Source organism: Pseudoliparis swirei, chromosome 4 (assembly GCF_029220125.1).
Source record: "Pseudoliparis swirei isolate HS2019 ecotype Mariana Trench chromosome 4, NWPU_hadal_v1, whole genome shotgun sequence".
Taxonomy (NCBI): Eukaryota; Metazoa; Chordata; class Actinopteri; order Perciformes; family Liparidae; genus Pseudoliparis; species Pseudoliparis swirei.
The window spans coordinates 12,261,961-12,283,436 of record NC_079391.1 but is presented as its reverse complement, the minus strand read 5'-3'; the positions used below and the strand labels follow the sequence as shown (position 1 = coordinate 12,283,436).

At 41.9% G+C, this 21,476-nt stretch overlaps 1 protein-coding gene across 7 annotated transcripts in view; it reads right to left on the bottom strand.

The window, feature by feature from the left end:
- The window catches only part of mical2a (microtubule associated monooxygenase, calponin and LIM domain containing 2a), a 64,329-nt gene extending 43,422 nt beyond the window's left edge, over nt 1-20,907 (bottom strand). The window contains exons 1-13 of one of the 7 annotated variants that reach the window (XM_056413191.1): nt 20,397-20,907; nt 12,319-12,688; nt 7,506-7,713; nt 7,142-7,258; nt 5,957-6,058; nt 4,510-4,665; nt 4,256-4,356; nt 3,564-3,821; nt 2,864-2,979; nt 2,618-2,744; nt 2,404-2,494; nt 1,746-1,893; nt 166-365 (exon numbers count right to left, since the gene is read on the bottom strand). In XM_056413191.1, the coding sequence (XP_056269166.1) occupies nt 166-365; nt 1,746-1,893; nt 2,404-2,494; nt 2,618-2,744; nt 2,864-2,979; nt 3,564-3,821; nt 4,256-4,356; nt 4,510-4,665; nt 5,957-6,058; nt 7,142-7,258; nt 7,506-7,713; nt 12,319-12,579 (1,885 nt within the window). In that variant the 5' untranslated portion in view covers nt 12,580-12,688; nt 20,397-20,907. The remainder of the gene's footprint in view (nt 1-165; nt 366-1,745; nt 1,894-2,403; nt 2,495-2,617; nt 2,745-2,863; nt 2,980-3,563; nt 3,822-4,255; nt 4,357-4,509; nt 4,666-5,956; nt 6,059-7,141; nt 7,259-7,505; nt 7,714-12,318; nt 12,689-20,396) is intronic. The other 6 variants (XM_056413187.1, XM_056413188.1, XM_056413184.1 and 3 more) reach the window with 6 other exon arrangements.
- Between the last annotated feature and the right edge of the window lie 569 nt (nt 20,908-21,476).

The window sequence follows — 21,476 nt, the reverse complement described above, 5'->3', positions numbered from 1 at the left end:
ACAGAGAAGGTAAGACAACCACGGAGTAGATTACAGTAGAGTAGAGAAAAGTAAAGTCCAGTCAAGCAGAGTAGAGTCAAAAAGCGTAGAATAAAGTCAATTAGAGACGATTGGAATAGAGTAGAGAACCGTTGAGTTGTATATAATAACAGTGGAGCAGACTACCTGAGGCAGATAGAGGTGTGCCGCGCAACAGCTCGTAGAACTTGGACAGGTAGGTGACCATCCGGCTCTTATCCAGCTGCTCATCGGGACTCAGCTCCTTCACAGATGTAAACGATTTGATACCAAATTCCTGCTCACTGATGTCTAAAGCCAGCTGGAGGTTTGCAGAGTGGTCTTCCTCATTTAATGAGTCAAAATCTCTGATGGAACAAGACAGTAATGGTGGGTTCAGTCAGAGGCAATGAAAAGATTCAGAGTGCGTATGTCATAGTTACTGTGTCAGCCTATAGTAGGGTTTACATCTTTATTGTGAGATCATTCATTTCTGTCGGTTTCTGGTTTGCATTTCCACTGATCATTCTGACCATGCTTACATGATGACATTTCTTCTTTTAACATATTTTCACTTTCTGTTGTTTCTGAAATGGAGGCTTTCCAGCATCACAACCATCTGAATTGCCCTGAATAATGAGGCAGGAATGTAAGCGTGAGGTTTGAGGCTGAGATTCTTTAAAGGATTATTTCTTGACTTTCATTTCATGTAGGCGTCAGGTGACTGATGTTGAGCAGAGTGTAAGATAATATGCACACTGATATGAAAATAGTTCATGTAAGCACAATGGAATGACTTCATACTGAAATCTAACTTACTCAATACATGTCCTTCAGAAGAACTTGGTTCCTGACAGGAAAGAAACTGCTCTGACGTCCTTAGTCTGCACCGACAGTGTGCAGACACCATGAGAAATAATGTAAAGAGGGGGGCAGTAACCTAGCAGCAGCAGCACACACAAACGTTGGTGTTATTGTATAAGTAAAGAGGCTCACTCTTCCTTTTTCTTTTCTACGAACCTGCTTAACTCTCTGCAGCCTGCTCTACTGACAGGCATGCATATGGAGGAGGGAGGGGGGAACATGCCAGTGGTTCCTGGAAACTGACAGGACCACATGAAATTGTAGTGGCATGTGGCGAGGTATGAAGGCAATAATTAAAGAGTGAGAGGATATAATTAGACCTGTAAATGTACTAATCTACAGTTGCATTGGCTAATTCTATGCCATGCAAAGCAGTCCAACTCTAAAAAGGGTTTATGTTTTTTAGGGAAGATTTTGTCCCAAACGTGGATGCAGTATTTAATCTCACTTACAAAATGTCTGTGTTAAAAACGTGTGAATGTACACAGCTGGCCTCTAAATCATGCTCCGTTTGCACTCCGTACTACCAGCTCGGTTTGGGTACGACAGCTATGTATGAAGTCTCCTTCACATCTATCAGCACTCTCACAGGTTTGAGTGATTTAGTTGTGAGGAGGCAGAAAACACATAAAAACACACGAGTTGTTCTCATGCCGAGCGTAGTTAACACACCCATAAGAAATAAATTTCCTCACAACTGGATGTTACCAAAAAAAGGGCGGGGTGTGGGGGGGGAGTTCATTTGAAAAAAGAACAGATTCGTTCATGTGAATGCATGTCTGCATTTAATACCAATTGTAAATATATAAGATGATGTTAGCTGGATTTAGACGAAAAGATCTGAATCACCATGTGCATCGTTTAAGTTGATGTGTGATACGTACATCAGCTGGGGTTTGAACCTGTGGATGAGGGCGCAGAGAGCGATACCGCTTTTCCAAGAAGACGTCAAGTCTGTTATCATCACATTCCTGTAGCCCTCGGTCTGTTTCTGGCACCAGGTAAGCAGCCTCGCCGGTCTAATCTCGGACTCTACAACAGAAACATGGCACGTTAGACTTTTCCATAACAAACTGCAGATTCTCTAACTTCTAACATTAATGCAGGCTGTGTTAGAACACGTAGAGCTTCAGAGAGGATAGGAGGTCACAAGCCAGTAAATAAGGTCATGAAGTGGTGAGGAGTCATGTACAGATCTTTGTAATGTTTGTCTGGACATGTACTTCTTCACTGTCTTTGACGACTGGAGAGTTACTTCAGTTGAACAGCTCAGCATGGAGAGCTTCTGTGTTACTGTTAGTAAGTACATTTTAAATATAAACACAGGGTCAGTTTAAACATGGATGTAAACTAATGTTGAACTTGGAGAGCAAGGTAACTGTGCTGGACACCCTGAGCCTCTTTAAAAGCTTTCTTTAAAAGCTTTTCTGTGTTGATCATACAGGATCACTTCAGAGTGGGAACCCTAATCAATCAGTCACATTCTACTTGTTTGCAACAAATCGGAGCTTTAAACTTCAGATCCTGTCGAGTTCGATGTACCCCGTCTGCAGAGGTTGACCGGCCGACGGATGGTAGCAGAACGCTCCAGAGAGCAGGAATTCAGCTCTTTGCTGATGAACAAGTGACGCACCTGAAACCGGAAGGAAAGGCAGAAGGATTTACAATCAAGACATTCAAGAAGTTGTTTATATCTGATAGAAATAGATTGAGGTGTTCAGGGTGTGATTTTGCCAAAGTGAGTAGTCCTTCTCACCTGGTGTGGCCTGACACAAGAGGAGTTGAGGTTGGGGTATCGAGTCCCCGGGTCTATGGTGTAATGATCAAAGTTTTTGGCAATGTTTTCATTTGTTGTCTGAGGAAGTAGTCTGTAAATACTCTCCCTACAGGAAAACATAGTATTACAAGGTGATATTTCTAATGGTATTGAATGACGTAAATACGCAAACACACACAATATGTGTGCGTTTGTGTGTGCGTGTGTGTGCGTGTGTGTACCTACCTCTCTGCCAGCACCTCCAGAGCTGTCCGACCCTGAGCCCAGCTGTTCACCATCCAGGCCGTGTCAAAGGCAGCCAGGAAGCCTCTGGCGCATCCCGTCCCCATGGGCCAGAAGGGCTGCACAGGAACACATCATAGTATATTAATATGAGTGTCAGTGTATGCGAGGAGACAAAACAACATCAACACTTCCATACTTTAAAGTAACAAAATCACCATTGCAAATATTGTGATTCGACTGAAAAACAATTAGCAGCAATACATATTGATGCACAAAGCAACACATTACAGGTGATCGTACATAAACACACATGACTTAATATACATCGAGTATTATTATGAGGCTCAGACGGTGGGGCAAGGAGTAAGCGCAACCTCCACATAAACTCCACGACTCTCTTGCTATGAGGCGACGGTGCAAGCCACCACACCACCAAGCAGATGTCTTGAAACAACATGTTATATTTAGGTCTAAAAAAAATCTTGAAATAAGAGGGGAAAACTTACTATGAGCTATATTTTATGGGTTTTAGAAAGTGTTGCGTCGTTATAACCTGTAATGCTCCTATATCTCACTGAAACGTTACTGGTTAGTTGATTGTGTCTTATACTAAGTGTGTTATAAGACAAATATACTTGTCTTATTAGTTAGAGTTAGAGTTTTGACAGTGTTTGACTCGACAGGTCCGGCCCTTCCTTACCTCTAGCAGACTGTCACCAACCAGTGATACCAGCAGCTGGTGTCCAAATCTCTCCCTGACCAGAGCAGCGTTCTCAGAGGCGTACATGTTGGTGAAGTCAAACATTGCTACATCTGGCTGCCCACAGTGGTTCATGGCAAAATCCAGCGTGGGAAGTTGGTAGTTGGTGCCAAAGTCAGCGGCCTCTCGGCCGTAGCACAGAAGAGCTTCCTGGTTGACATTTTCACTGCACAGCAGCATCTGGGTGTCGATGTAATCCTGTTGAACAGAAGCAGGACGGTCAGGACAAGTTCACGCAGACTAAGCCCGAGTTTACCAAGATTATTTCCTTTAGAGAGTTTTTTAGTAATACAAATAGAAGTTAAATCTGTATTATTATATTCCACAGATGTACAAAAGGGTTTTTATGAGTCCAGATTGTGGTACGCTGAAATAAATACAACTAGCCTGGCTGTAGACCACTGAAGTGCTGTCCAAATAGAATAAGTCTGATGATGAGGTTGTACACAATCAAAAGTAATGCAATCATTGGCTGCCATGCTATTTATCTCCCAACCTAAATAGTTGAAAGGCTGTTGCATTCGATTGCATTATTGATATGGGGTTATTATGATAAAATAAACAAAGAAAATCCATTAAAAGTGAGAAAGAAAAAATAACAATATAAACATCCCTATGGATGTTGTGCTTACATTAATGAGGACTCCTTTGTCCAGCAGGCTCTGTTTCTTGGCAGTCATGACAAAGTAATGCGTGTTGTCCCTGTAGTACACAATGTTCTCCAGATCGATACCTGCAACAAATGACATTGTTGGAGAATGTCAGGAAAGAAAAGAAAGCACCAAAGAGGGCATCAAATTGTTATAAAGAAAACCCATCAGTTCCTAATTAATCTTCATGCCAGATAACACCACAGTGAGACAGTTAGACTGAGCTCCTCTCCCACCAGTCTCCTCTTTGAGGTCAAGAAAGAACTTCTGGTTGAAGATGAAGGCCACGCCGCTGATCTCTTCTACTTTGGCCTCTGCAGTGGTGTTCCTGTTGATGAAGTTGGCTGTGATGGCTATCGCCAGTTTGCCCCTGAACTCCTTCCTTTTGAAACCTGAGGGAGAAAAAGACAGTCAGATAAAGAATGAAACAGAGGAACAGAGAAAAAAGAAGGGGCCAAGACAACCAGTCCAATCTGCTCGTCTGTCAAAACCAATGGAAATCTAGCCTTAAACCATAATTACAAGGCAGTTATTTCTGGATAAGAGGCAGCTGAAGGTAAGCCTGTATACAGCCGAGGGATCAAAAGTCATGGATTGTAAGAAGAACCAGGAATTATCAAAGTTAGAAAGGTGTTTGCTTAATTAACATAAAGAACTGTGAAGTGCAGTGAAGGTTGCAACACAGCCAGACAATAAAACAGTCTTTGATATTTTAGTATATTTTCAGTACATTCAAACCTAGTTTTATTTATATCTTCAAAGAATATAATACAATGGATACTACGCAATACTGAACCAGGTACATTTGACAAATATTGTATAAACATTTTGAAAGACAAAACAGGGACACAGGAACAAAATGCAAGAAATCTTTCAATGTTAACTTTCAATCAAATCAAACAGTCCAACGTTTCACTGGTAGATTTTATAATGACCTTTTCAAACCAAAAAGAACAATAATGTCACTAATGTAAAACTGTAATTGCAGTACGGAAAACAAAATGAATTGGTCGATTACGACAAAGTGATGTAAGAGACAGTGAAAGTACTTATTTGGGGAAGAAGTAAAACAGCACAACCTCTACATTACGTCATCGTCTCTTCATTGCATCGCAGATCTGATTGTGTTTAACCATGTGTTACCGTAGCTAGGCCACAAAGGCTGCTCTGGGGGGGAAATAATTCCCCCCAGACTTCATCATAATTGAAGAATGAGCTAAACAGCTTGTCCTGCTCAAAAATGCCCTTTTTAGGAAAAAGCATCTGATGCGAATTGGTTGTTAGATGACAGCATTTTTAGGAGAGAGACCAAAACAGAGACAGAGAGTCAAAGAGAGTCCAGCGTGAATGCATCATCGGCTACTTCACTGAGCCCAAAGCACTGCTCTATTTATGTAGAGATTCATGACATTCCCTTACAATATGTGCACATACACTATGTAACATGTGCATTGTGTAGAGTTCTTTTAATGACATTTAACAGCGCCAGAAAGTAAAAGTAAACTCCTTGTTTAAAGAAATCGACAGTAGACTGCAACCCTGTGCTTTACATGTTTTTGGTGTGAAAAAATACATTTGCACGACAGCTTGTTACTTCCTTGACTAACACAGGTAACTTTATATCCCACTCAATGAGCAAGGTGAAGTACATCCTTAAGGCACCTTTACTGTTACCCTCCTCACCTTCCAGAGTATTCCTGCGTCCGTCAGCCCCGACCACAACATCAAACTCAAAGTTAGCCACGGGGTGGTCAGCAGGTCGGACTGCAGCCCTCCACCCGAGCCCTGAGAGATGGAGACAAACACAGAAGGATCAAGGCACAACATATAAATCCTAGGATTATTTCAAGAACAATCAGCACGTAGAATGCCAACTGATAAAAGATTGGAACTTTAGCTTTAGGACACTTCAGCAGTGTGTCTCAGTCGAGACAGATGGCAGTAGATTTTGAAAGATTTTGCTTTTGTTTGTATTGAAAAGGATTGTTAAATGAAAGCCAACTGAATCTGGCCTGCCACCTTGACTAACAAATCAAACCCTGTTTCATATTTAATATTAGTTGTTTAAAGGAGTGCCGTGGACAGGAGGAGTGTGTGAAACCAGCGCAGTAACGGCTCGGCAGTTTGTTGTGTATTATCACCATGTGGAAAATGCATTCATGATGTCAAGGGCACAGCTAAATCCGTCCCAGCAGAACAAGAGGGATAAGTCTGTTTAAATTTAGGCAAGGCTTTCGTTGTTATCAGTGTAAAGTTATTATAGCTGAGGAGAAAGTTATTTTCTTCCTGAGAGTCTAAAGTCCAATGTGAAGTGCGCAATGCAAGAAGAACATCACGACACAAGTACAAGATAATATCTCTACATTTTGTTTAAAAGAAAAAGGGGAAATGATATATTATACCATTATTCTCATTACAGCGCATGCGTTTGTGCACCAACAGGGAAGTTAGACAGTATACCTCCGCTACCCTCATGGAAATATGATGAAAGACTAGATCAGTGTCAATGTTTGTCTCTTGTTTATTGGTGGCTGTCAAGGAAATTAAATACTGCAGGTTGAGGAGTCCCTTGGTGGCGCGCCCGCCTGGAAGCAGAGCACTAAAGTACAGAGTGGGAGAGTAAATACAGATCTTCCAGCAAGCTACACAGTATCTGGCTGACAAGCTTCACAGGTGCAGCCTGATGTCTAAATCTAGCTCGACACGTTATTTAACTTCTCAACCTCATGCTACTTCACGTCCCAGTTGTATCGTTTGCTGCTGCTCAAATCTCCTCCTCTTCCCAAAACTTGCAGATCATAAAACAACGTGTCAGCGGGTGAATATAAAAGAACTGTTGATCTTTGTTTTGGACGCATGGACGGATACCTTCATTTTCCTGATCCTCTGGAGGTTCCAACAGCGTCACAAACTCCACATTGACGTGAAACTCCACAGCAACAATCAGAGCGACCTTCAGAAGGACCAGCTGCAGCTTCTGAATACCTATGAGGCAGACATCAGTGTTTCATACAGACTCATTTAATTGTATTTAATAATATAAGATATCAGTATTTCATCATTATGTCCTCTACAGTTTTTCAACTTAACTCTTTAGAAATGTTATTTTTTCAACCATTTCCTTCTCCTGGAACTAGTTTTAGAACCGATCAGCCAGCTCCATTTATGGTCCACTGGACGCAACCATGAGCTACCGGCAGCATGCTTTGTTTCTGTAAAGTCAGATACTCACTAATGTGGTCTATGGCTCCTGCGCAGAATTTGCCATAGAACTTTTTGGCCCCGAGGCCCCGTAGGTCATGAATGGTGTAGGGCCAAAGGTGCAGCACGTTGTTCCTGGAGAAGGAGTCCCTCTTCTCGATCACCACCACTTTGGCGCCCATCAACGCGAGCTCAATGGCTGTCCGCAGGCCACAGGGGCCTCCTCCGATGATGAGGCACTAAGCAGAAGAGACATTACAGATTGACCTCATTACTTCCACAAGGCTCAGAGATGAGCTACTTCATGGCGACATCTAGCACGAGAACGGGCACTCGGTAGAGCGCATACCTTCGCATATCACAAGATTGGGCATTGAATTATGAACATTTTGGCATTAGTTACATGCCAATTGGATAAAAATTGACCGTGCTATGGTAAAAAGAAATGTTGACCTTTTCATGACCTTGACATTGACCCGATCGATCCCAAAATCTAATCAAATGGTCCCAAGATAATAACCAATCATCCCACCAAATTTCATGCGATTCAAGAAGATTTTGACCTTTTCATGACCTTGACCTTTGACCCGATCGATCCCAAAATCTAATCAAATGGTCCCCGGATAATAACCAATCATCCCACCAAATTTCATGCGATTCGGTTAAACACTTTTTGAGTTCTGCGAGTAACACGCATACAAATAAATAAATAAATACACGGCGATCAAAACATAACCTTCCGCATTTTCAATGCGAAGGTAATCACAGACAGCTGACACTTTTCCTGCCGAAGAGGCTGAGATGAAAAATGGTTTACTGCTTACTTGTTTATTAACATAACGGAGCGTTGTAACAGCTACATAGTTTATAACTGGAAGCAGCATTTACTGCACCCCTGGAGCTCAAGGATACTTCAGCTGGAGAGACAAAGACTCTGAGGAGCATTGCAGTCTAAAGACGACTTCTCCAGGCCTCCATGTTGGTGCAAGGTTTGTTATTAAAACATAAAGACAGTTTTCACGAGCCTGAAGCAGCACATTCATCCGGACATGGCCAAGACGAGGAACATAAACCTAAACCATCACTACAACCTTTACAACTCTAAGGTGTTATTCCTATTAGAAAATGCATGAAGTCAGTTGGTTGAGGTTACGGCGCCTGTCTGAGAATGTGTGGCTCGAACATGACATCATCCTCCAGAATGATAGCTGAAAGGCGTGAAAACCATCTTCTTTCTTTGTAGACATGTCAAGAGGCATTATAGAATAGTGTAGAGGAGATGTGGGTTTGTCTTTATTCTTGTGACATTTAATCCACAACCAAATCCCTTCTGAAGGTCGCCCCTGCTGTCGCCCGTCTCGATCGCCTCACCAAATTAGTGCTGAACATATCTTTTGTTCCCCTTTCCATAAAAGACGTTAATCCAACAGCACAAAGAGCGACGACTCTGCTCGACCTCTAAACATTCCCAACAGCATGCACACAGGGGCTTAAAGCATATTTGAACAGGAGGACTCACTTCCTGCAATCCTGTGCGCCCACCAACCCGATAACACAAAGTGCGGATAGCGCGATGACGGTGCTGCCCGTCCTTATCATGTCTGTGAGACAATCAGACTGGTGGCTGATACAGAGCTCCCAATGTAAGCTGACCAAAAGCCCAAATAATACCCTAAATGGCCCTCTGCTTCTATACCAAAAACAAGATGGTTGTGTCTTTAGTCACTCCATACTCTCCCTCCGTGTGTGTGTGTGTGTGTGTGTGTGTGTGTGTGTGTGTGTGTGTGTGTGTGTGTGTGTGAACCTTGTGGTGGCGTCACCGGGGATGTTGGTGATGAGGAACACAAGGTTTCCATCATGTGTTGCCTGAGGTTATCAGGATGAGGTATTCTCAGGCTTGAAACGCACACAGCTGGTGGAAGCGCTCCCTGGACTAGCCTGCTGCTGCCTACGTCTTTAGTTTTCTTTTCTCAACAAAAAGGTGAGTATGTGTATTAGTTACACCGCCAGAGAGAGATGGAAGGATGTGGAAAAGGTTCCGTGCACAGTGTTAACTCCATTTACTCAGATGTATGTTCACAGTGAGCACATTTTTCGATGTGAACTGTATCCATCAGCCATTCGCAGTAACAGGCTGTTTGTTTAAGCCCGTTTCCACTATATTATTCCAGATATGAGGCTTTTCCTGACCGCTTGCTCCACATCTGTTGAGTCAGGACATACTAACTTCCTTTCAACTTCCCAGTTGTGACCTCGCTCTCCTCCCAGCTCCATCTCGCCCTGCTCACTTTCTCCCCCGCCTAATGAATCCTATCCGTCAGTCAGAGTATCACCGTGTACCGTTTCATCTCAGCTGACGGTGTGGCTAACACAAGGAGCTCTTGAACTATCACAGCATCTTGATTTAATAGTTAAGACACTCGAGCTGCAACAAAACAATATGTTTGCTATCAATTCATCTTGGTTCAACCAACAGTCAGAAGCTCATTAAAAAAAGAAGACCTATTTTAGAAATTATTTTTCAACAAGCCTTCAGACTTGACATATCATTTCTTCACTGAGGGGCACACACATAATATTATCCCAAACCTACAAGACCAGTGTCAAACTCCATGACGCCCAGCCTGTCTGACAAAGCTCGAAAATATCTTACATAAACGCACTTTACAGCAAGGGAGGTGAAAGTCGTCTTCCCTTAAAATGTCATTTGAAATGAAACTAGATATCTTGAATGCACTTGTTCTGTTGAATCAAGATATTTTACAGTCTCGGGGTTAAAAGGGTATTGTTTCACAAGCCCTCTGATTAAGTATACGCCGAGAGTAATTCACAATATAAAAGTAGATCAATTTGCAATTTCTTTGGAGACAGTGAAAATGGAAGAAATGCACTGTTGTGATGAGTCTGTGTCACGGCAGCCAGCTGTCAGGGCATAAAACACAGATGACATCATATCCTTTAAAGAATTCTGCTACAGTGGTTAATATGTGAAGGCGAGGCGCCGAGGGATTTCCCATCCGTCACTGTTCGAGCTGCGTTGCCATAAAACCATGAGTCGTCACCTTGTGATCCTCCCAGGGAGAGACGAAATTAGTTATCAAGTAAAAGCAGAATGTCGGTCCACTGAGTGATTAAAACGGGCTTCATACTGCACTCGAGCTGTTTGTTTGCGGAAATTAATAAGCAAAGAAGAAAAGGGCAATCTCATAAATTCCTAATAAGTTAGTGTTTTAATAATGCACTGTTTGTACATCTGGTTTACTTCTTTGGTGCTACTAAAGCAGTAGTACACTACATATTTTAATTTTATAACACAGCCCTGTGAATTGTTAGAATTACAAAATCGGACATGAAGTTTAGGAGTCACACTTTCTTCAAACGTTTACCTTCTTCCTATTTTGGTGTTGGCTCTAAGAACCTGTAAATCTGCGCTCACACTGGAGCTTTTAAAAACACTTTAATAACAATCTGGGCCTTGCTCTAACATTTTAGGATTAGCCTTTAAACAGCAGAGCACACCCTCAGAACAACTGGGCCAAATAATCGTAGTTGCTGAGTGATGCTGTCTGTTTCTCTGTAAAATAAAAACAAGCTTAAGGCAGCTGATGCCTGAAAGATAATCACACTCCTCCAGGTTTTCCTACTTTCCCTCATCACCTTTACCGCAGAGTACACACACACACACACACACAGACACGTTGTAATTTGCTGTGTTTGTTTGTGTTATTTAGCTACAGAGTTTGATGAACAGCAAACATCTGTTGCCTGTTGTGTTTGTATGTTTCTTCACTGGACTCTTTATAATTTTACTGTTTGCATGGTTAATGCATACATAAGTTTCACTGATGCATTTGTCTGTGATATAATCCAACATGATGTCTGCATTTCCTTCTGTGCAGCTTTGTCATGGAGCACCTGTCTGAGAGGTACAGAACAAGTGCAAACAATGTATATCTCTTTGTATGTTGGGAGCTGTTGAAGCGAAGGAGTGAGTGTTACTGCAGTTAAGGTAAAGGTTCGTATTTATATATATATATATATATCACAAGTGCTGATTGTTTAAAAACAGAAAAAAGCCATTGAGGTCACTAAGGAACTTCCTAAATCAAGTTAAATCAACTTGAATGATATTTGAACAAAAGCTTATTATATTTGTAGACCTTTTTAAGATAGACATACCATGATTTCAGGCTTTAAATGAACGGTACAGGTTTTAGCCGTGCTGTCTGTGCTGCTTTCAGCACATAATGAAAATGAACTTGGAAAGAAATGCTTGCGATAGTTAACCCATCAGAGTGAACATTTACTTAGTTTTAAAGCTACAAATTAAAAGATAAATCCAATATCTAAGATTTGAGTGTTGGCTGCATTACAAGCGAAAGCATACGTGTCAAGTAAATAAGATAAGAAAGATGTGCATTGTTTCTTCCATTTAACTTCAAAGTCTGGGAAAGTGGAGGGTCCTTGATTGGACCACGGAGACCAGATTGTTAAGACTAAAATAGCTGTGTGGCCACACAAAAATACTTAAAAACTTGGACAAAACACACATGAATAGAAACATATCACCCGTCTAAGACCATGCTGAAAATACTTCGATACAAATCGCAAAACAACAAAAAACAATGCCTGCCTGGAAAGTAGGAATTAAACCTAAAAAGTGTAGATTATACTTAACAAAATGGCCAGAAGTAACAACAATATACATTTACATTAAACTTGTGTTCAAAACATGCAAGATCCTCCATTTCAAAAGAATCTGCTCTCTATACCATCCATCATCTTCTTATCGAGCCTACGATTGGTCAAAATGTTTGTGGTGATAAAGATATAATAAAATGTACCTTGGTCTCCATACAGGCTTGGCCATTCTTATACTCCTTTTGGGACGTCCTCTTGTCTAGTTTACTCCAGAGTGCGTTGGCCTTCCAGGAGGTGACCTTCGCCTTCAGACTGCTGTAGAAGGTGTCATTGTCCGCAGGGTCGATGTCCAGCCTCCGACAGAGGACGCTGAAGGCCTGAAGGGTTCCCTTACAGGTCGAGGCCTGAACAAAGTCCTCAAACAGCTTTCCCACATTATCCCTCTCCTCCTCTGCCTCTCCCATCCTTCCCCGCTGCAGTAGATGGTTTAATGTGCCGAGGCTCCTGCTTACTTCAGCAGTCTGTGCCAGATGTGGTCACACCCTCAGCTTGGCCCTCGCCGTCATGCCCAGTCTGCGGAGGCAAGACACACAAGAGTCTGACGTCATCTCGTGGCAGAAATACTATCACAGATTTGTTCTCCACATTCCATTATTAACCTGATAAAACGGACATGTTTCATGACTTTTTCATTTGGTTTATAGCTCAGACCGTTACCAACAAAGTTGTATTTTATCTTCTCCATTACTCAAGCTTACATTACCGAATGATGAAGAGGGCGCTCACTACCAGTCCTCATTTAGAGTCCATATCTTAGACACCATGGAGTTAGCGCACACACACATCGACCAGATAACATTTCAAGTAGAGACAAGGCTGTGATATAAATACTGGAGAGAAACTCAAGAAAGAACACGTGGTATAAGAGAGAACCAAACATATCAACAGCTTCAGGGTTCAACGATAACTTCACACGGAAAACAATTGGTAACAAAAGGACAAATAGTCACAACTTTACTGTATTGTCACAAGATACCAGGACCTTGATAAAACAGAAGCATTTTTTGTTAATAAGCTTCAGCTGTGTCTGTTTCCAGTAGTCAGTAGATATTATTTTTTATCAATAAGTCCTCCATATGTTAGTTTAAACTTTCTTAGTTGCAGTGAAGGCTAATTTCATGGCTCCAGGGAGTTTAACGTTCTTTATAAATATAATGTCTACTGAATATCAACATGGGTTAAAAGTGGTTTCCTCATTCTTGCAAACCTTCCATCCCTGGTGTGCAGCACTGACCATGGATGAGTAGACCGGGAAAGTATTTGTCTTGTGGTATTTATCATTCCAGCTGAAAACCAGACGGTGTTTTCAGCTGTAAAAAGAGAAAACTTTGAAGTAAATTATAATCCAAACCCACACTCACACAGCTTGATTGGCTTTGATTGAGTTTGCATGCTAAATAATCCTCCACCTACTGAGGCATGGACATTCACCATGCATCGGAAAGACACCCTTCCTAAAATACACATTTGTGTCAGAATAACACTGAACTGAATTAAATACAATGCAATTTCTCTTTCCTCCAATCAAACAACTATTTCTGAAAACCATGCCCGACAAACCTGTGCCAGAACTCAACTTCAAAAGCAAAATGTAGAAATGTTCTGCACTTAGCGCGTGTGTGCCGACTTGAGGTGGAGACCACAGCTTCTGTGAGTTTTGGGTTAAATCTGCCTTTGATATTTTAATGTGCCATGGAGTGGGATGGGCATGGTTAGAGGAGAGGTCAGGCTGGCTGTGCAGAACTCAAACCGCAATCCACAATCACACCCCACCCCAGGGCCTCAGGTGGTAGTGAGACTGCCCCATGAAACTGGTCACAGAGCTTCAGCCCAGGACAAAGAACACCAACGCAATGCAAAGTGAGTTGCAACATTCAATGGCCCTTAAGTCTTGGCTCACAACATGTTTGATTGTGATTTGAATGGACAGTGTTTGTCCCCAAGCTCAAATTAGCATATTCATTTGCACAATATCCAGTTTGTGTGTGTGTTTGTATCCTGTTTTCAGAGAAAGATTCAGGCAGAGAATGGAGAAACAACCATCATGTAGGAATACTGTCCAGCCAGGTGACCTCCAGTCTGCTTGTTAGGGTCAAAAAGCCCCCGTCCTGTGGGTCGATGTTCTGGACCCCCGAGGCCTTTCACAGCAGACGGTCAGCCTCAAACTCTGAGAGCTGACATTCCTTATAGCCACGTGCCCAGAAGAGCCCTGAGCCGCTCCATCAGTCCAACACTCTGAAAGCTCTCTCACTGACTCCCACAGCCAGATAGTCACACAACCACCTCCATCGTGGTTTCACTCAGATTGTCAAGGAGTGGCGAGCGATGACTTGGACAGGCATGATATAAGATGCAGGTGCTGTAATCGTTCATGCATGGGAGCAGACTGTGATGGGAAAGTTGCCGTGTATTCTAGCATGTGGTATGTGTCTTCTAAATGCTCTGGGGAGTAATTTCATTGACAGTTGAGTTTTAAATTATTTTGTTTTCGGTTATGTGAGTTGTAAATGTCTGCCTCAAAAAGGATCAAATGCGTTGTGCTGCAAAAGAAAACTTACATTTTTGTTTTTATTACTTTACTGTTTTTCCACAATAACACGAACCATTTTATGTTGAAATTGTCATACTATTCTAAACTTTGGCCAGTGTTCAATAATTTGGATTTTGGCGGCACTTATACTTTTTACGTTTCAATCCTAGTAAAGAGGTAAAAAAGGCACAACTATTGGAACCATCTGTTGTACGAGTCTGCGAGGGCTAATGAAAAGGTACCACTTACTGTCCTCTGAGCCAAGCCAATGCTCGACACGCAACCGGCATCGTCTCAGACGGAGTCCAATGACTTCACCATCTCAGTCTGACAGAATGGAAAGTCACTTGTGGGCAGACAGAACAAACCCACAGAACGGCTGTAAAAATACAAGTAATGACAGATAAAGCGGAAAGAGTACACACACACACACACACACACACACACATCACAACCGACCCATATAATGCTTAAGAGATCAGAGTTTAATAGCGAGCAGGTTTTAAGTTTCTTGTCTGTTTATAAAATTATCCGATTGAGTGAAACCGACTGGCTAATTGAGAAAGTGATAATTCCAATGGAAGCAGTGGGGAATTTGTACAACTTAGTTTTACTTAACCATTTACGCACTTCTATCTCTGGTACTTTTGTATCATTTTACCATTACTGATGTCAATACTTAACTGTACTATGGCATATTTCTCAAAGAGAAAAGTGTCTTCTACTTTGTGTAGTACAAATCCATAAGAGTGTAAATGAATGAAAGCGCTGCTGTGAGAGACAAAGCCTGCTATCCGTTTCCAGTATGACACTGGGGAATGTTAGCAATGTAAAAAATGTACCCATTACACCTTGGTGGCAAAAAATATTCTCATGATACCAACATGCACACTTATAAACACAGATCCTCCCACATTTAAGAAAACCAGACACATTTTTCTTATGATTTTAAACAGTTCCCTTCTTTAGACACTAATGTAACTCATGAGTAATAATAATAATAATAATATTATCCAACATGGATGGCCAGACAAAAACAACCGTGTGTATTTCAAGTCTCAGAGAACAAAGCTGGCACTATTATACATTGTTTATAATGTCAACAAATGCTTTGAAAACCAACAATGTGTTACTTTAATATTTCCCAACCCTGTCTGTTCCACTCTTTTCTCTAAATGACTGACATCTTTTTTTTTTTTTTTAAAGGCTAAAGTATTCCCTAAAACAGCTGGGTAAGTTTGAGTTTAGTCCACATTAATCAAACAGAAGTAAATAGCACATCTGTTGGGGACTATATTTAGCAGCATATTAATATACATATGGTCCATTATTTGTATTTACAACACAGGACAGCAGCTTATTAACTTAGTTATTTTGAACACCATGAGACAGGGGAATTAGAGGCTTTGGCTACAGAAGCAATACATGGTCAGATCAATGTATTGTTGTTTTTAGCCTTTTCATTGGATTTGGTAACACTAAAGCTTATAAGCATTTTTAACCCAACACAATGCATGTTTTACATTTACATGACTGATCATGTGTTTGCCTGAGCAACCTGCAAAGCCAGTACTATTTTAAACATGCAGTGTGACTAACACTGAAGTGTCAGACCAGTGATGCAATGTCTTCGTTTGTTTTTGCAGAGCACATTGCTTCAGGCGATCGGGATTCAATAGGAAGCCGACAACACAAGGAAAACATTGGGAGTGCTGGGAAATGAAACATACTGTAGTGTAGCCAGCCAGCGACAGTAATTACAGACTGGACTGAAGAAAACCAGGAAGGAACCCTCTGTAGGCCCGATAAGCAGGCAGTCGGCCTCAGAAAGCAGAGCACGCATGTGGACGTCACTCACTGTTATCTCAGCCCTCTGAAATCTGGCTGGGTGCACAAAACAAAAGAAGATCCGTCACAAGCGAGGTAGAAACAGGAGCAGAATGCAGTGAACGCCAATCAACTTCAGAAGAGAAAACCTGTTAATTTACACAAACGGGAGAAGGCCTGTGCAGTCTGGCCCGCGAGGCGTGTTCACCACATGGCTCCTTCGGTGAATGATTCATCGGGACACACTGAGCACAGACTAGCGCCTGCTCAGCTACTGACACAAACAATTCACTTGAACAATTATTATGACCCCAACTGCACATGCTGGTCTGGGGTGTTACAATCAGTCTACTGAATGGGTTATCAATCACAGCGAGTGTGTCCAATGGCCGAGGAAAACGGATTCACGTAGCCATCAGAACTTTACAAACTAGAGAACTTGGATCCTCTTTATATTTAGTAAATATAAAGGCGAAAACGGACACTGGGGGTCAAAGATCCGTGGGCGTCGTTCATATCACAGGGGGGCACCGTGAAGGGTCAGATGTCGGGATTACTGCCAAGCAGGAATAGCAAATTCTTTAAGCCAACAATCAGAGCCAGGCTGAGAATAGACGAGCATCGTGTTGCAGGAGAAAACAGCACATGACATGAAAAGATATCAACAGGACTAGACCCTGTAAACAAGACGAGCTCAGATGAAAACAAAACTGTTTAAAGTTCAAATCAATACCAGTCATGGGTTCACCGGTGTTAACTAAGCAGGGAATGTCTGGTAGCAACACAGACTCAGGTTTCTCATAAAACTCAATATTAGTATTAGTATTATTTGACACGACTGACTTTCTGTAACACCAGGAGCGTTTTTGTAGTTAAACTGAATCATGGTGATGCACTGAGAAAGAGACACGGTGCCTTTTTTATCATTTCAAAAAGCTCTAAGTGCAAGCTCCCTGAGACGCCTCCCGTCAGAACTCTTCCTGCGGAGTAGGTCTGGTTTCCTGTCCAGATCAAAGCTCAGAGGAAAGCTGGCTCTGTCAAATTCCACCTCTGTGACTTTAAAGCATGACTGAGATATGTTTAAAGCCCCTTTCAGTGCACTGCCGTCCGTGACCAGATGGACTTGTTTAACGATATGCTGCGGTGAACTTACCACAGCGAGGCCTCCCAGTGCCTCCTTCAGTGGCTGCATTGTTAGCTGCTGGTTTAGTTGTTAAACGTCCCGTTGGTTCTAAATGTAGCAAACGCTTTACCACAGCTCAACTCACGCCGAGCAGGCTCCCAAGAACCGAACAACATGCCCCACCTATCTCTGGGAGTTCCTATATCTCTTTTGTGTGGCTGATGTATGAATGCATGTGTCCGTTTGTATGCTGTGGAACAAGGAAGGAAACATGTTGCAGAGAGGAAGGAGAAAGTTTAGAACACCTCCCTGGCAATAATGAGCACAAGCTTCCACTCAGTTTATCGGCCGCGTCAGTTACATTGTTTTCACCCACAGCATGACGTCCTCACATGCTGCATTATTGATTTATTTACGGATTCATTCAATCTATCACAAATTCTTTCAATTATTGATTGCTTGATCTCTGCACTTATACATCTCTTTAACGACAGTGTTTGCTTTTTCTCAAACTAAAATGTTAAGTGTCTAAATAATGTCTCACGTTTAAGTTAAGAAGCCGAAGCCATTGTCTTATGTGACAATAAGAGCAGCTTAAAGACTGACGCATTAACATTAAACTCCTGAGATCTTACAGGCGAGTCGTGCATATGTAACACACAAGTGTGCGTGAATCTTGCAGGACTGAGATTCACGCCAGAGTCTGAAATTATTTGGTGACTTATTTACAGTCATGATATGGAAAAGACAAAAGTTGTAGACATCATTTTTAAGTCTTCCATAAGCATCATTAAAGTGTAGGCCTTCGCTTGGAGGCACTTTCTGTTTCGCTGTTTATCTTCAATTTTAAATTAAAAAGCTGTACAAACTAAAAATGAAAGGCCGACACAGGAATATGCAGTAGTGAGCTACTGACGCAGTGTTGAAGCCTTTCACGCGAAGAAGTTGTTGTTTTTTCGGACATTTTGTCAAAAGGACGGTTTAAAAATGTGGAAGTTTGTATAAATGTCAAGTAAGCAAATTACTTCACATGTCAATGTCAGTGGTTTGCTCAATCGGTTTCTCCCTGTGAACTCCAGGACATTATACAGCCTTGTGATTTCCAGATGGTTTCATGTCCTCTTGGCTCAATACTTGTAATCAATGAGCATGTTCACAAAAAAAAGCCTTGCAGCTATTTGGCAAAAACACAAGAGTGTTTGATAAAGTATTTGCCAAAGGACTCCTTATCTTATTGAGAAATACACTGTTTACGGTGTCTTACCATATATTTATACCCTAGCCTGAGAATGACTCAAGAAGGTTTCCTGAGAGGGAAATTCCAGCAAGAGGAGAATAATGTGGTTGCTGTTGGATGTTGATGCACAAAAAGATTGTTAGTCACCAGGAGCATAAATCACATGGACCATCAGTATCTGGGCCAGATGCTATATGTATGAACAGTGTTCAGACATTTGCATGGTCACAGGCAAAGTGAATCTGTAATAAAGTTTGGACCGAATGCTTGATGGTAAAGGTACGCCGAGTCTTCAACGGCCGCAAAACACACAGGAAGTGATGGATCGCACAGAGGGAAGGAGAACTACCACTGTTTGTATGACTCGTTTTACCCTCCTCAAAATGTTGCTGAACAAATCGCGCATCACCTCGCACGACACGTGAATCATACCAGACTGACTGTTCGTGCAGAATGTTGAACTGTCGAGGAGGGAGACGTTTTTATTGTTGCTCATTCCTCCAAATTTGAATCTGGTGATTTTCTTCCCCGCTTCCACAGAAATCTGGTCTTTATCAAAAGTTATGTTGACCTGTAGTCAGACTAGAAAACCTTAACAGGAGCAGTTTCTGTCACTCATTGAGCTTCATTCAGTAACAGAGCCTGTCAACACCACACCTTATTTTTTTTGTGTCATTACGACCTAAAGAAAGGTTGAAGGCTATTTAGAGTCCGGAAGCTGCTGAGCAGGTGGAGTCAGCGTTAAGAGAAGCTGAACGAAAACATTTTAAACTCATATCAGAGTTCATTAGCTTGTAGCTTGGCAGACTATTTATAGCCAACAGTGTAGTTTCAAAACAAGAAATAAATTAAAATGAGGGCTGATAGTAACCTTGATGCACCTGGTTCTACTCTTTCTACCACCTTTGAACATGTAAAAAAAACTGTAAGTTCAGTTTTAAATGGATTTTTGCCTACAGGCATGTTTAAAAAGGAGTTATGCAGTCACTCAAAAGGTATTTGTACAAACATCAGAATAACGATAACCCAGATTGCGCAAGTGGAGATCATCTTTTTGTTAACGGGGAGCAGAGACAAACCCGGATGCCTGACTCCTCTCACACAACGTTCACAGTATCACAATAAAACACGAGATTTAGAACATGTTCATAAAACTCCAAACTCAATTGAAACAATGACACCTTCATTAGAGCTGCATGACCGCAGAACAATTCAGCATTATCTCAACTGCAATTCCCTGATTTATACTACTGTAGGCTAATGGCCAGTGTTAGTTCATACAGTGAACCATAAGATACTTGGATGACAGCCCCTGTGCCATAACTTTTAATACAACCTTGCCTGGCTGTTATTCTCAAGCCCTTGTCAAACGTACCGCTTGAACACAGCTCCTATTTTCAAAGAAGGAAACCGGCACTTCTGTCAGGTGTCCCAGTCTCACACCACCCACTTGATTTAAGAAAGACACACAAACTACGCGGTGTAAAACAAACACGTAACTAACCTCAAAAGTCCACTCAATCCAAACTCCTCTTCCTTCAAGTGACTTCAAACACGGACTGCTGTGGGAAGTGTGTCGGTCCTCAGTCAGGCTGACAGGCAGCCGGTTCTCTGTGCAGCTGTGTCCAGTGTTTGAGGGCGGGGCTGCAAACTCGCACATATCCCACAGCAGGCAGCTCCTGTGGCTGCTGCTTGGTCCAGAGGATCCAGGCTTTGTCACGTCAAGGCAAAGTGCACTCCCTAAGCGGCCACCCGCCGCCTGCGGAAAGCCTGCGAGTAAATGAGAACTCATTCAGGTTTGGTTTCATGGGATTGAATCAAATGTTATTGGACTGCAACTCGACGAAACTGGATCCAAATAAAAGCTAGGCCAAGATTAGATACACACAAAAAAAGTTATTAAAAAAAGGTATGTGCAAAAGCTTATCTGCAAAAAAACTAAAAGAAATTACGCCAATAACTCATTACACATATCAGGAGGAAAGCATTCTGATACACACGCCTCCACTGCATGGCTTTTCAGGTGTGGTTCTTTATTTCGCTCATTGCCACCTGGACGCCATACGTCCCCGGACCGCAGTCAGTCAACACGTTATACATTTACAACGTGTCAGCAGAAACTACAGTCCACGCAGCACACGGACAAAACCATTGAACTAGCAGAGCGTACAGAGTCGCTCTGTGGCCCGGTCGTCTCTACTACGAAATCAAATGGTGCCATCTTGAGGCCAGATTGTAAAACTACACATTTACCAGACCGGTTTAATGGATAATGTCATCCGAAATCTGAAAAGTATGTTCACACTTACCTTAAAAAGCCGTGCCAATGGTTGTTTTAATTTATTTCCCTCTTCATTACAATAAAATGCAGACGGGTCTGTCCCATTTTCAGAACATGTTTTTTAACCTGCAACTTTAACGTTACACGTTTCGAGGACTATTTATTTACCTGAAACTGCCTACAATTAGTAAAGTATGTTCAGTTATGTAGCATATAGCTCTTAACGAATTGGTATATACTTATGTATCGACATGTTGAGATAGCACAAGATAAAAAGTTATCTTTTGAACGGTCGATATGGTC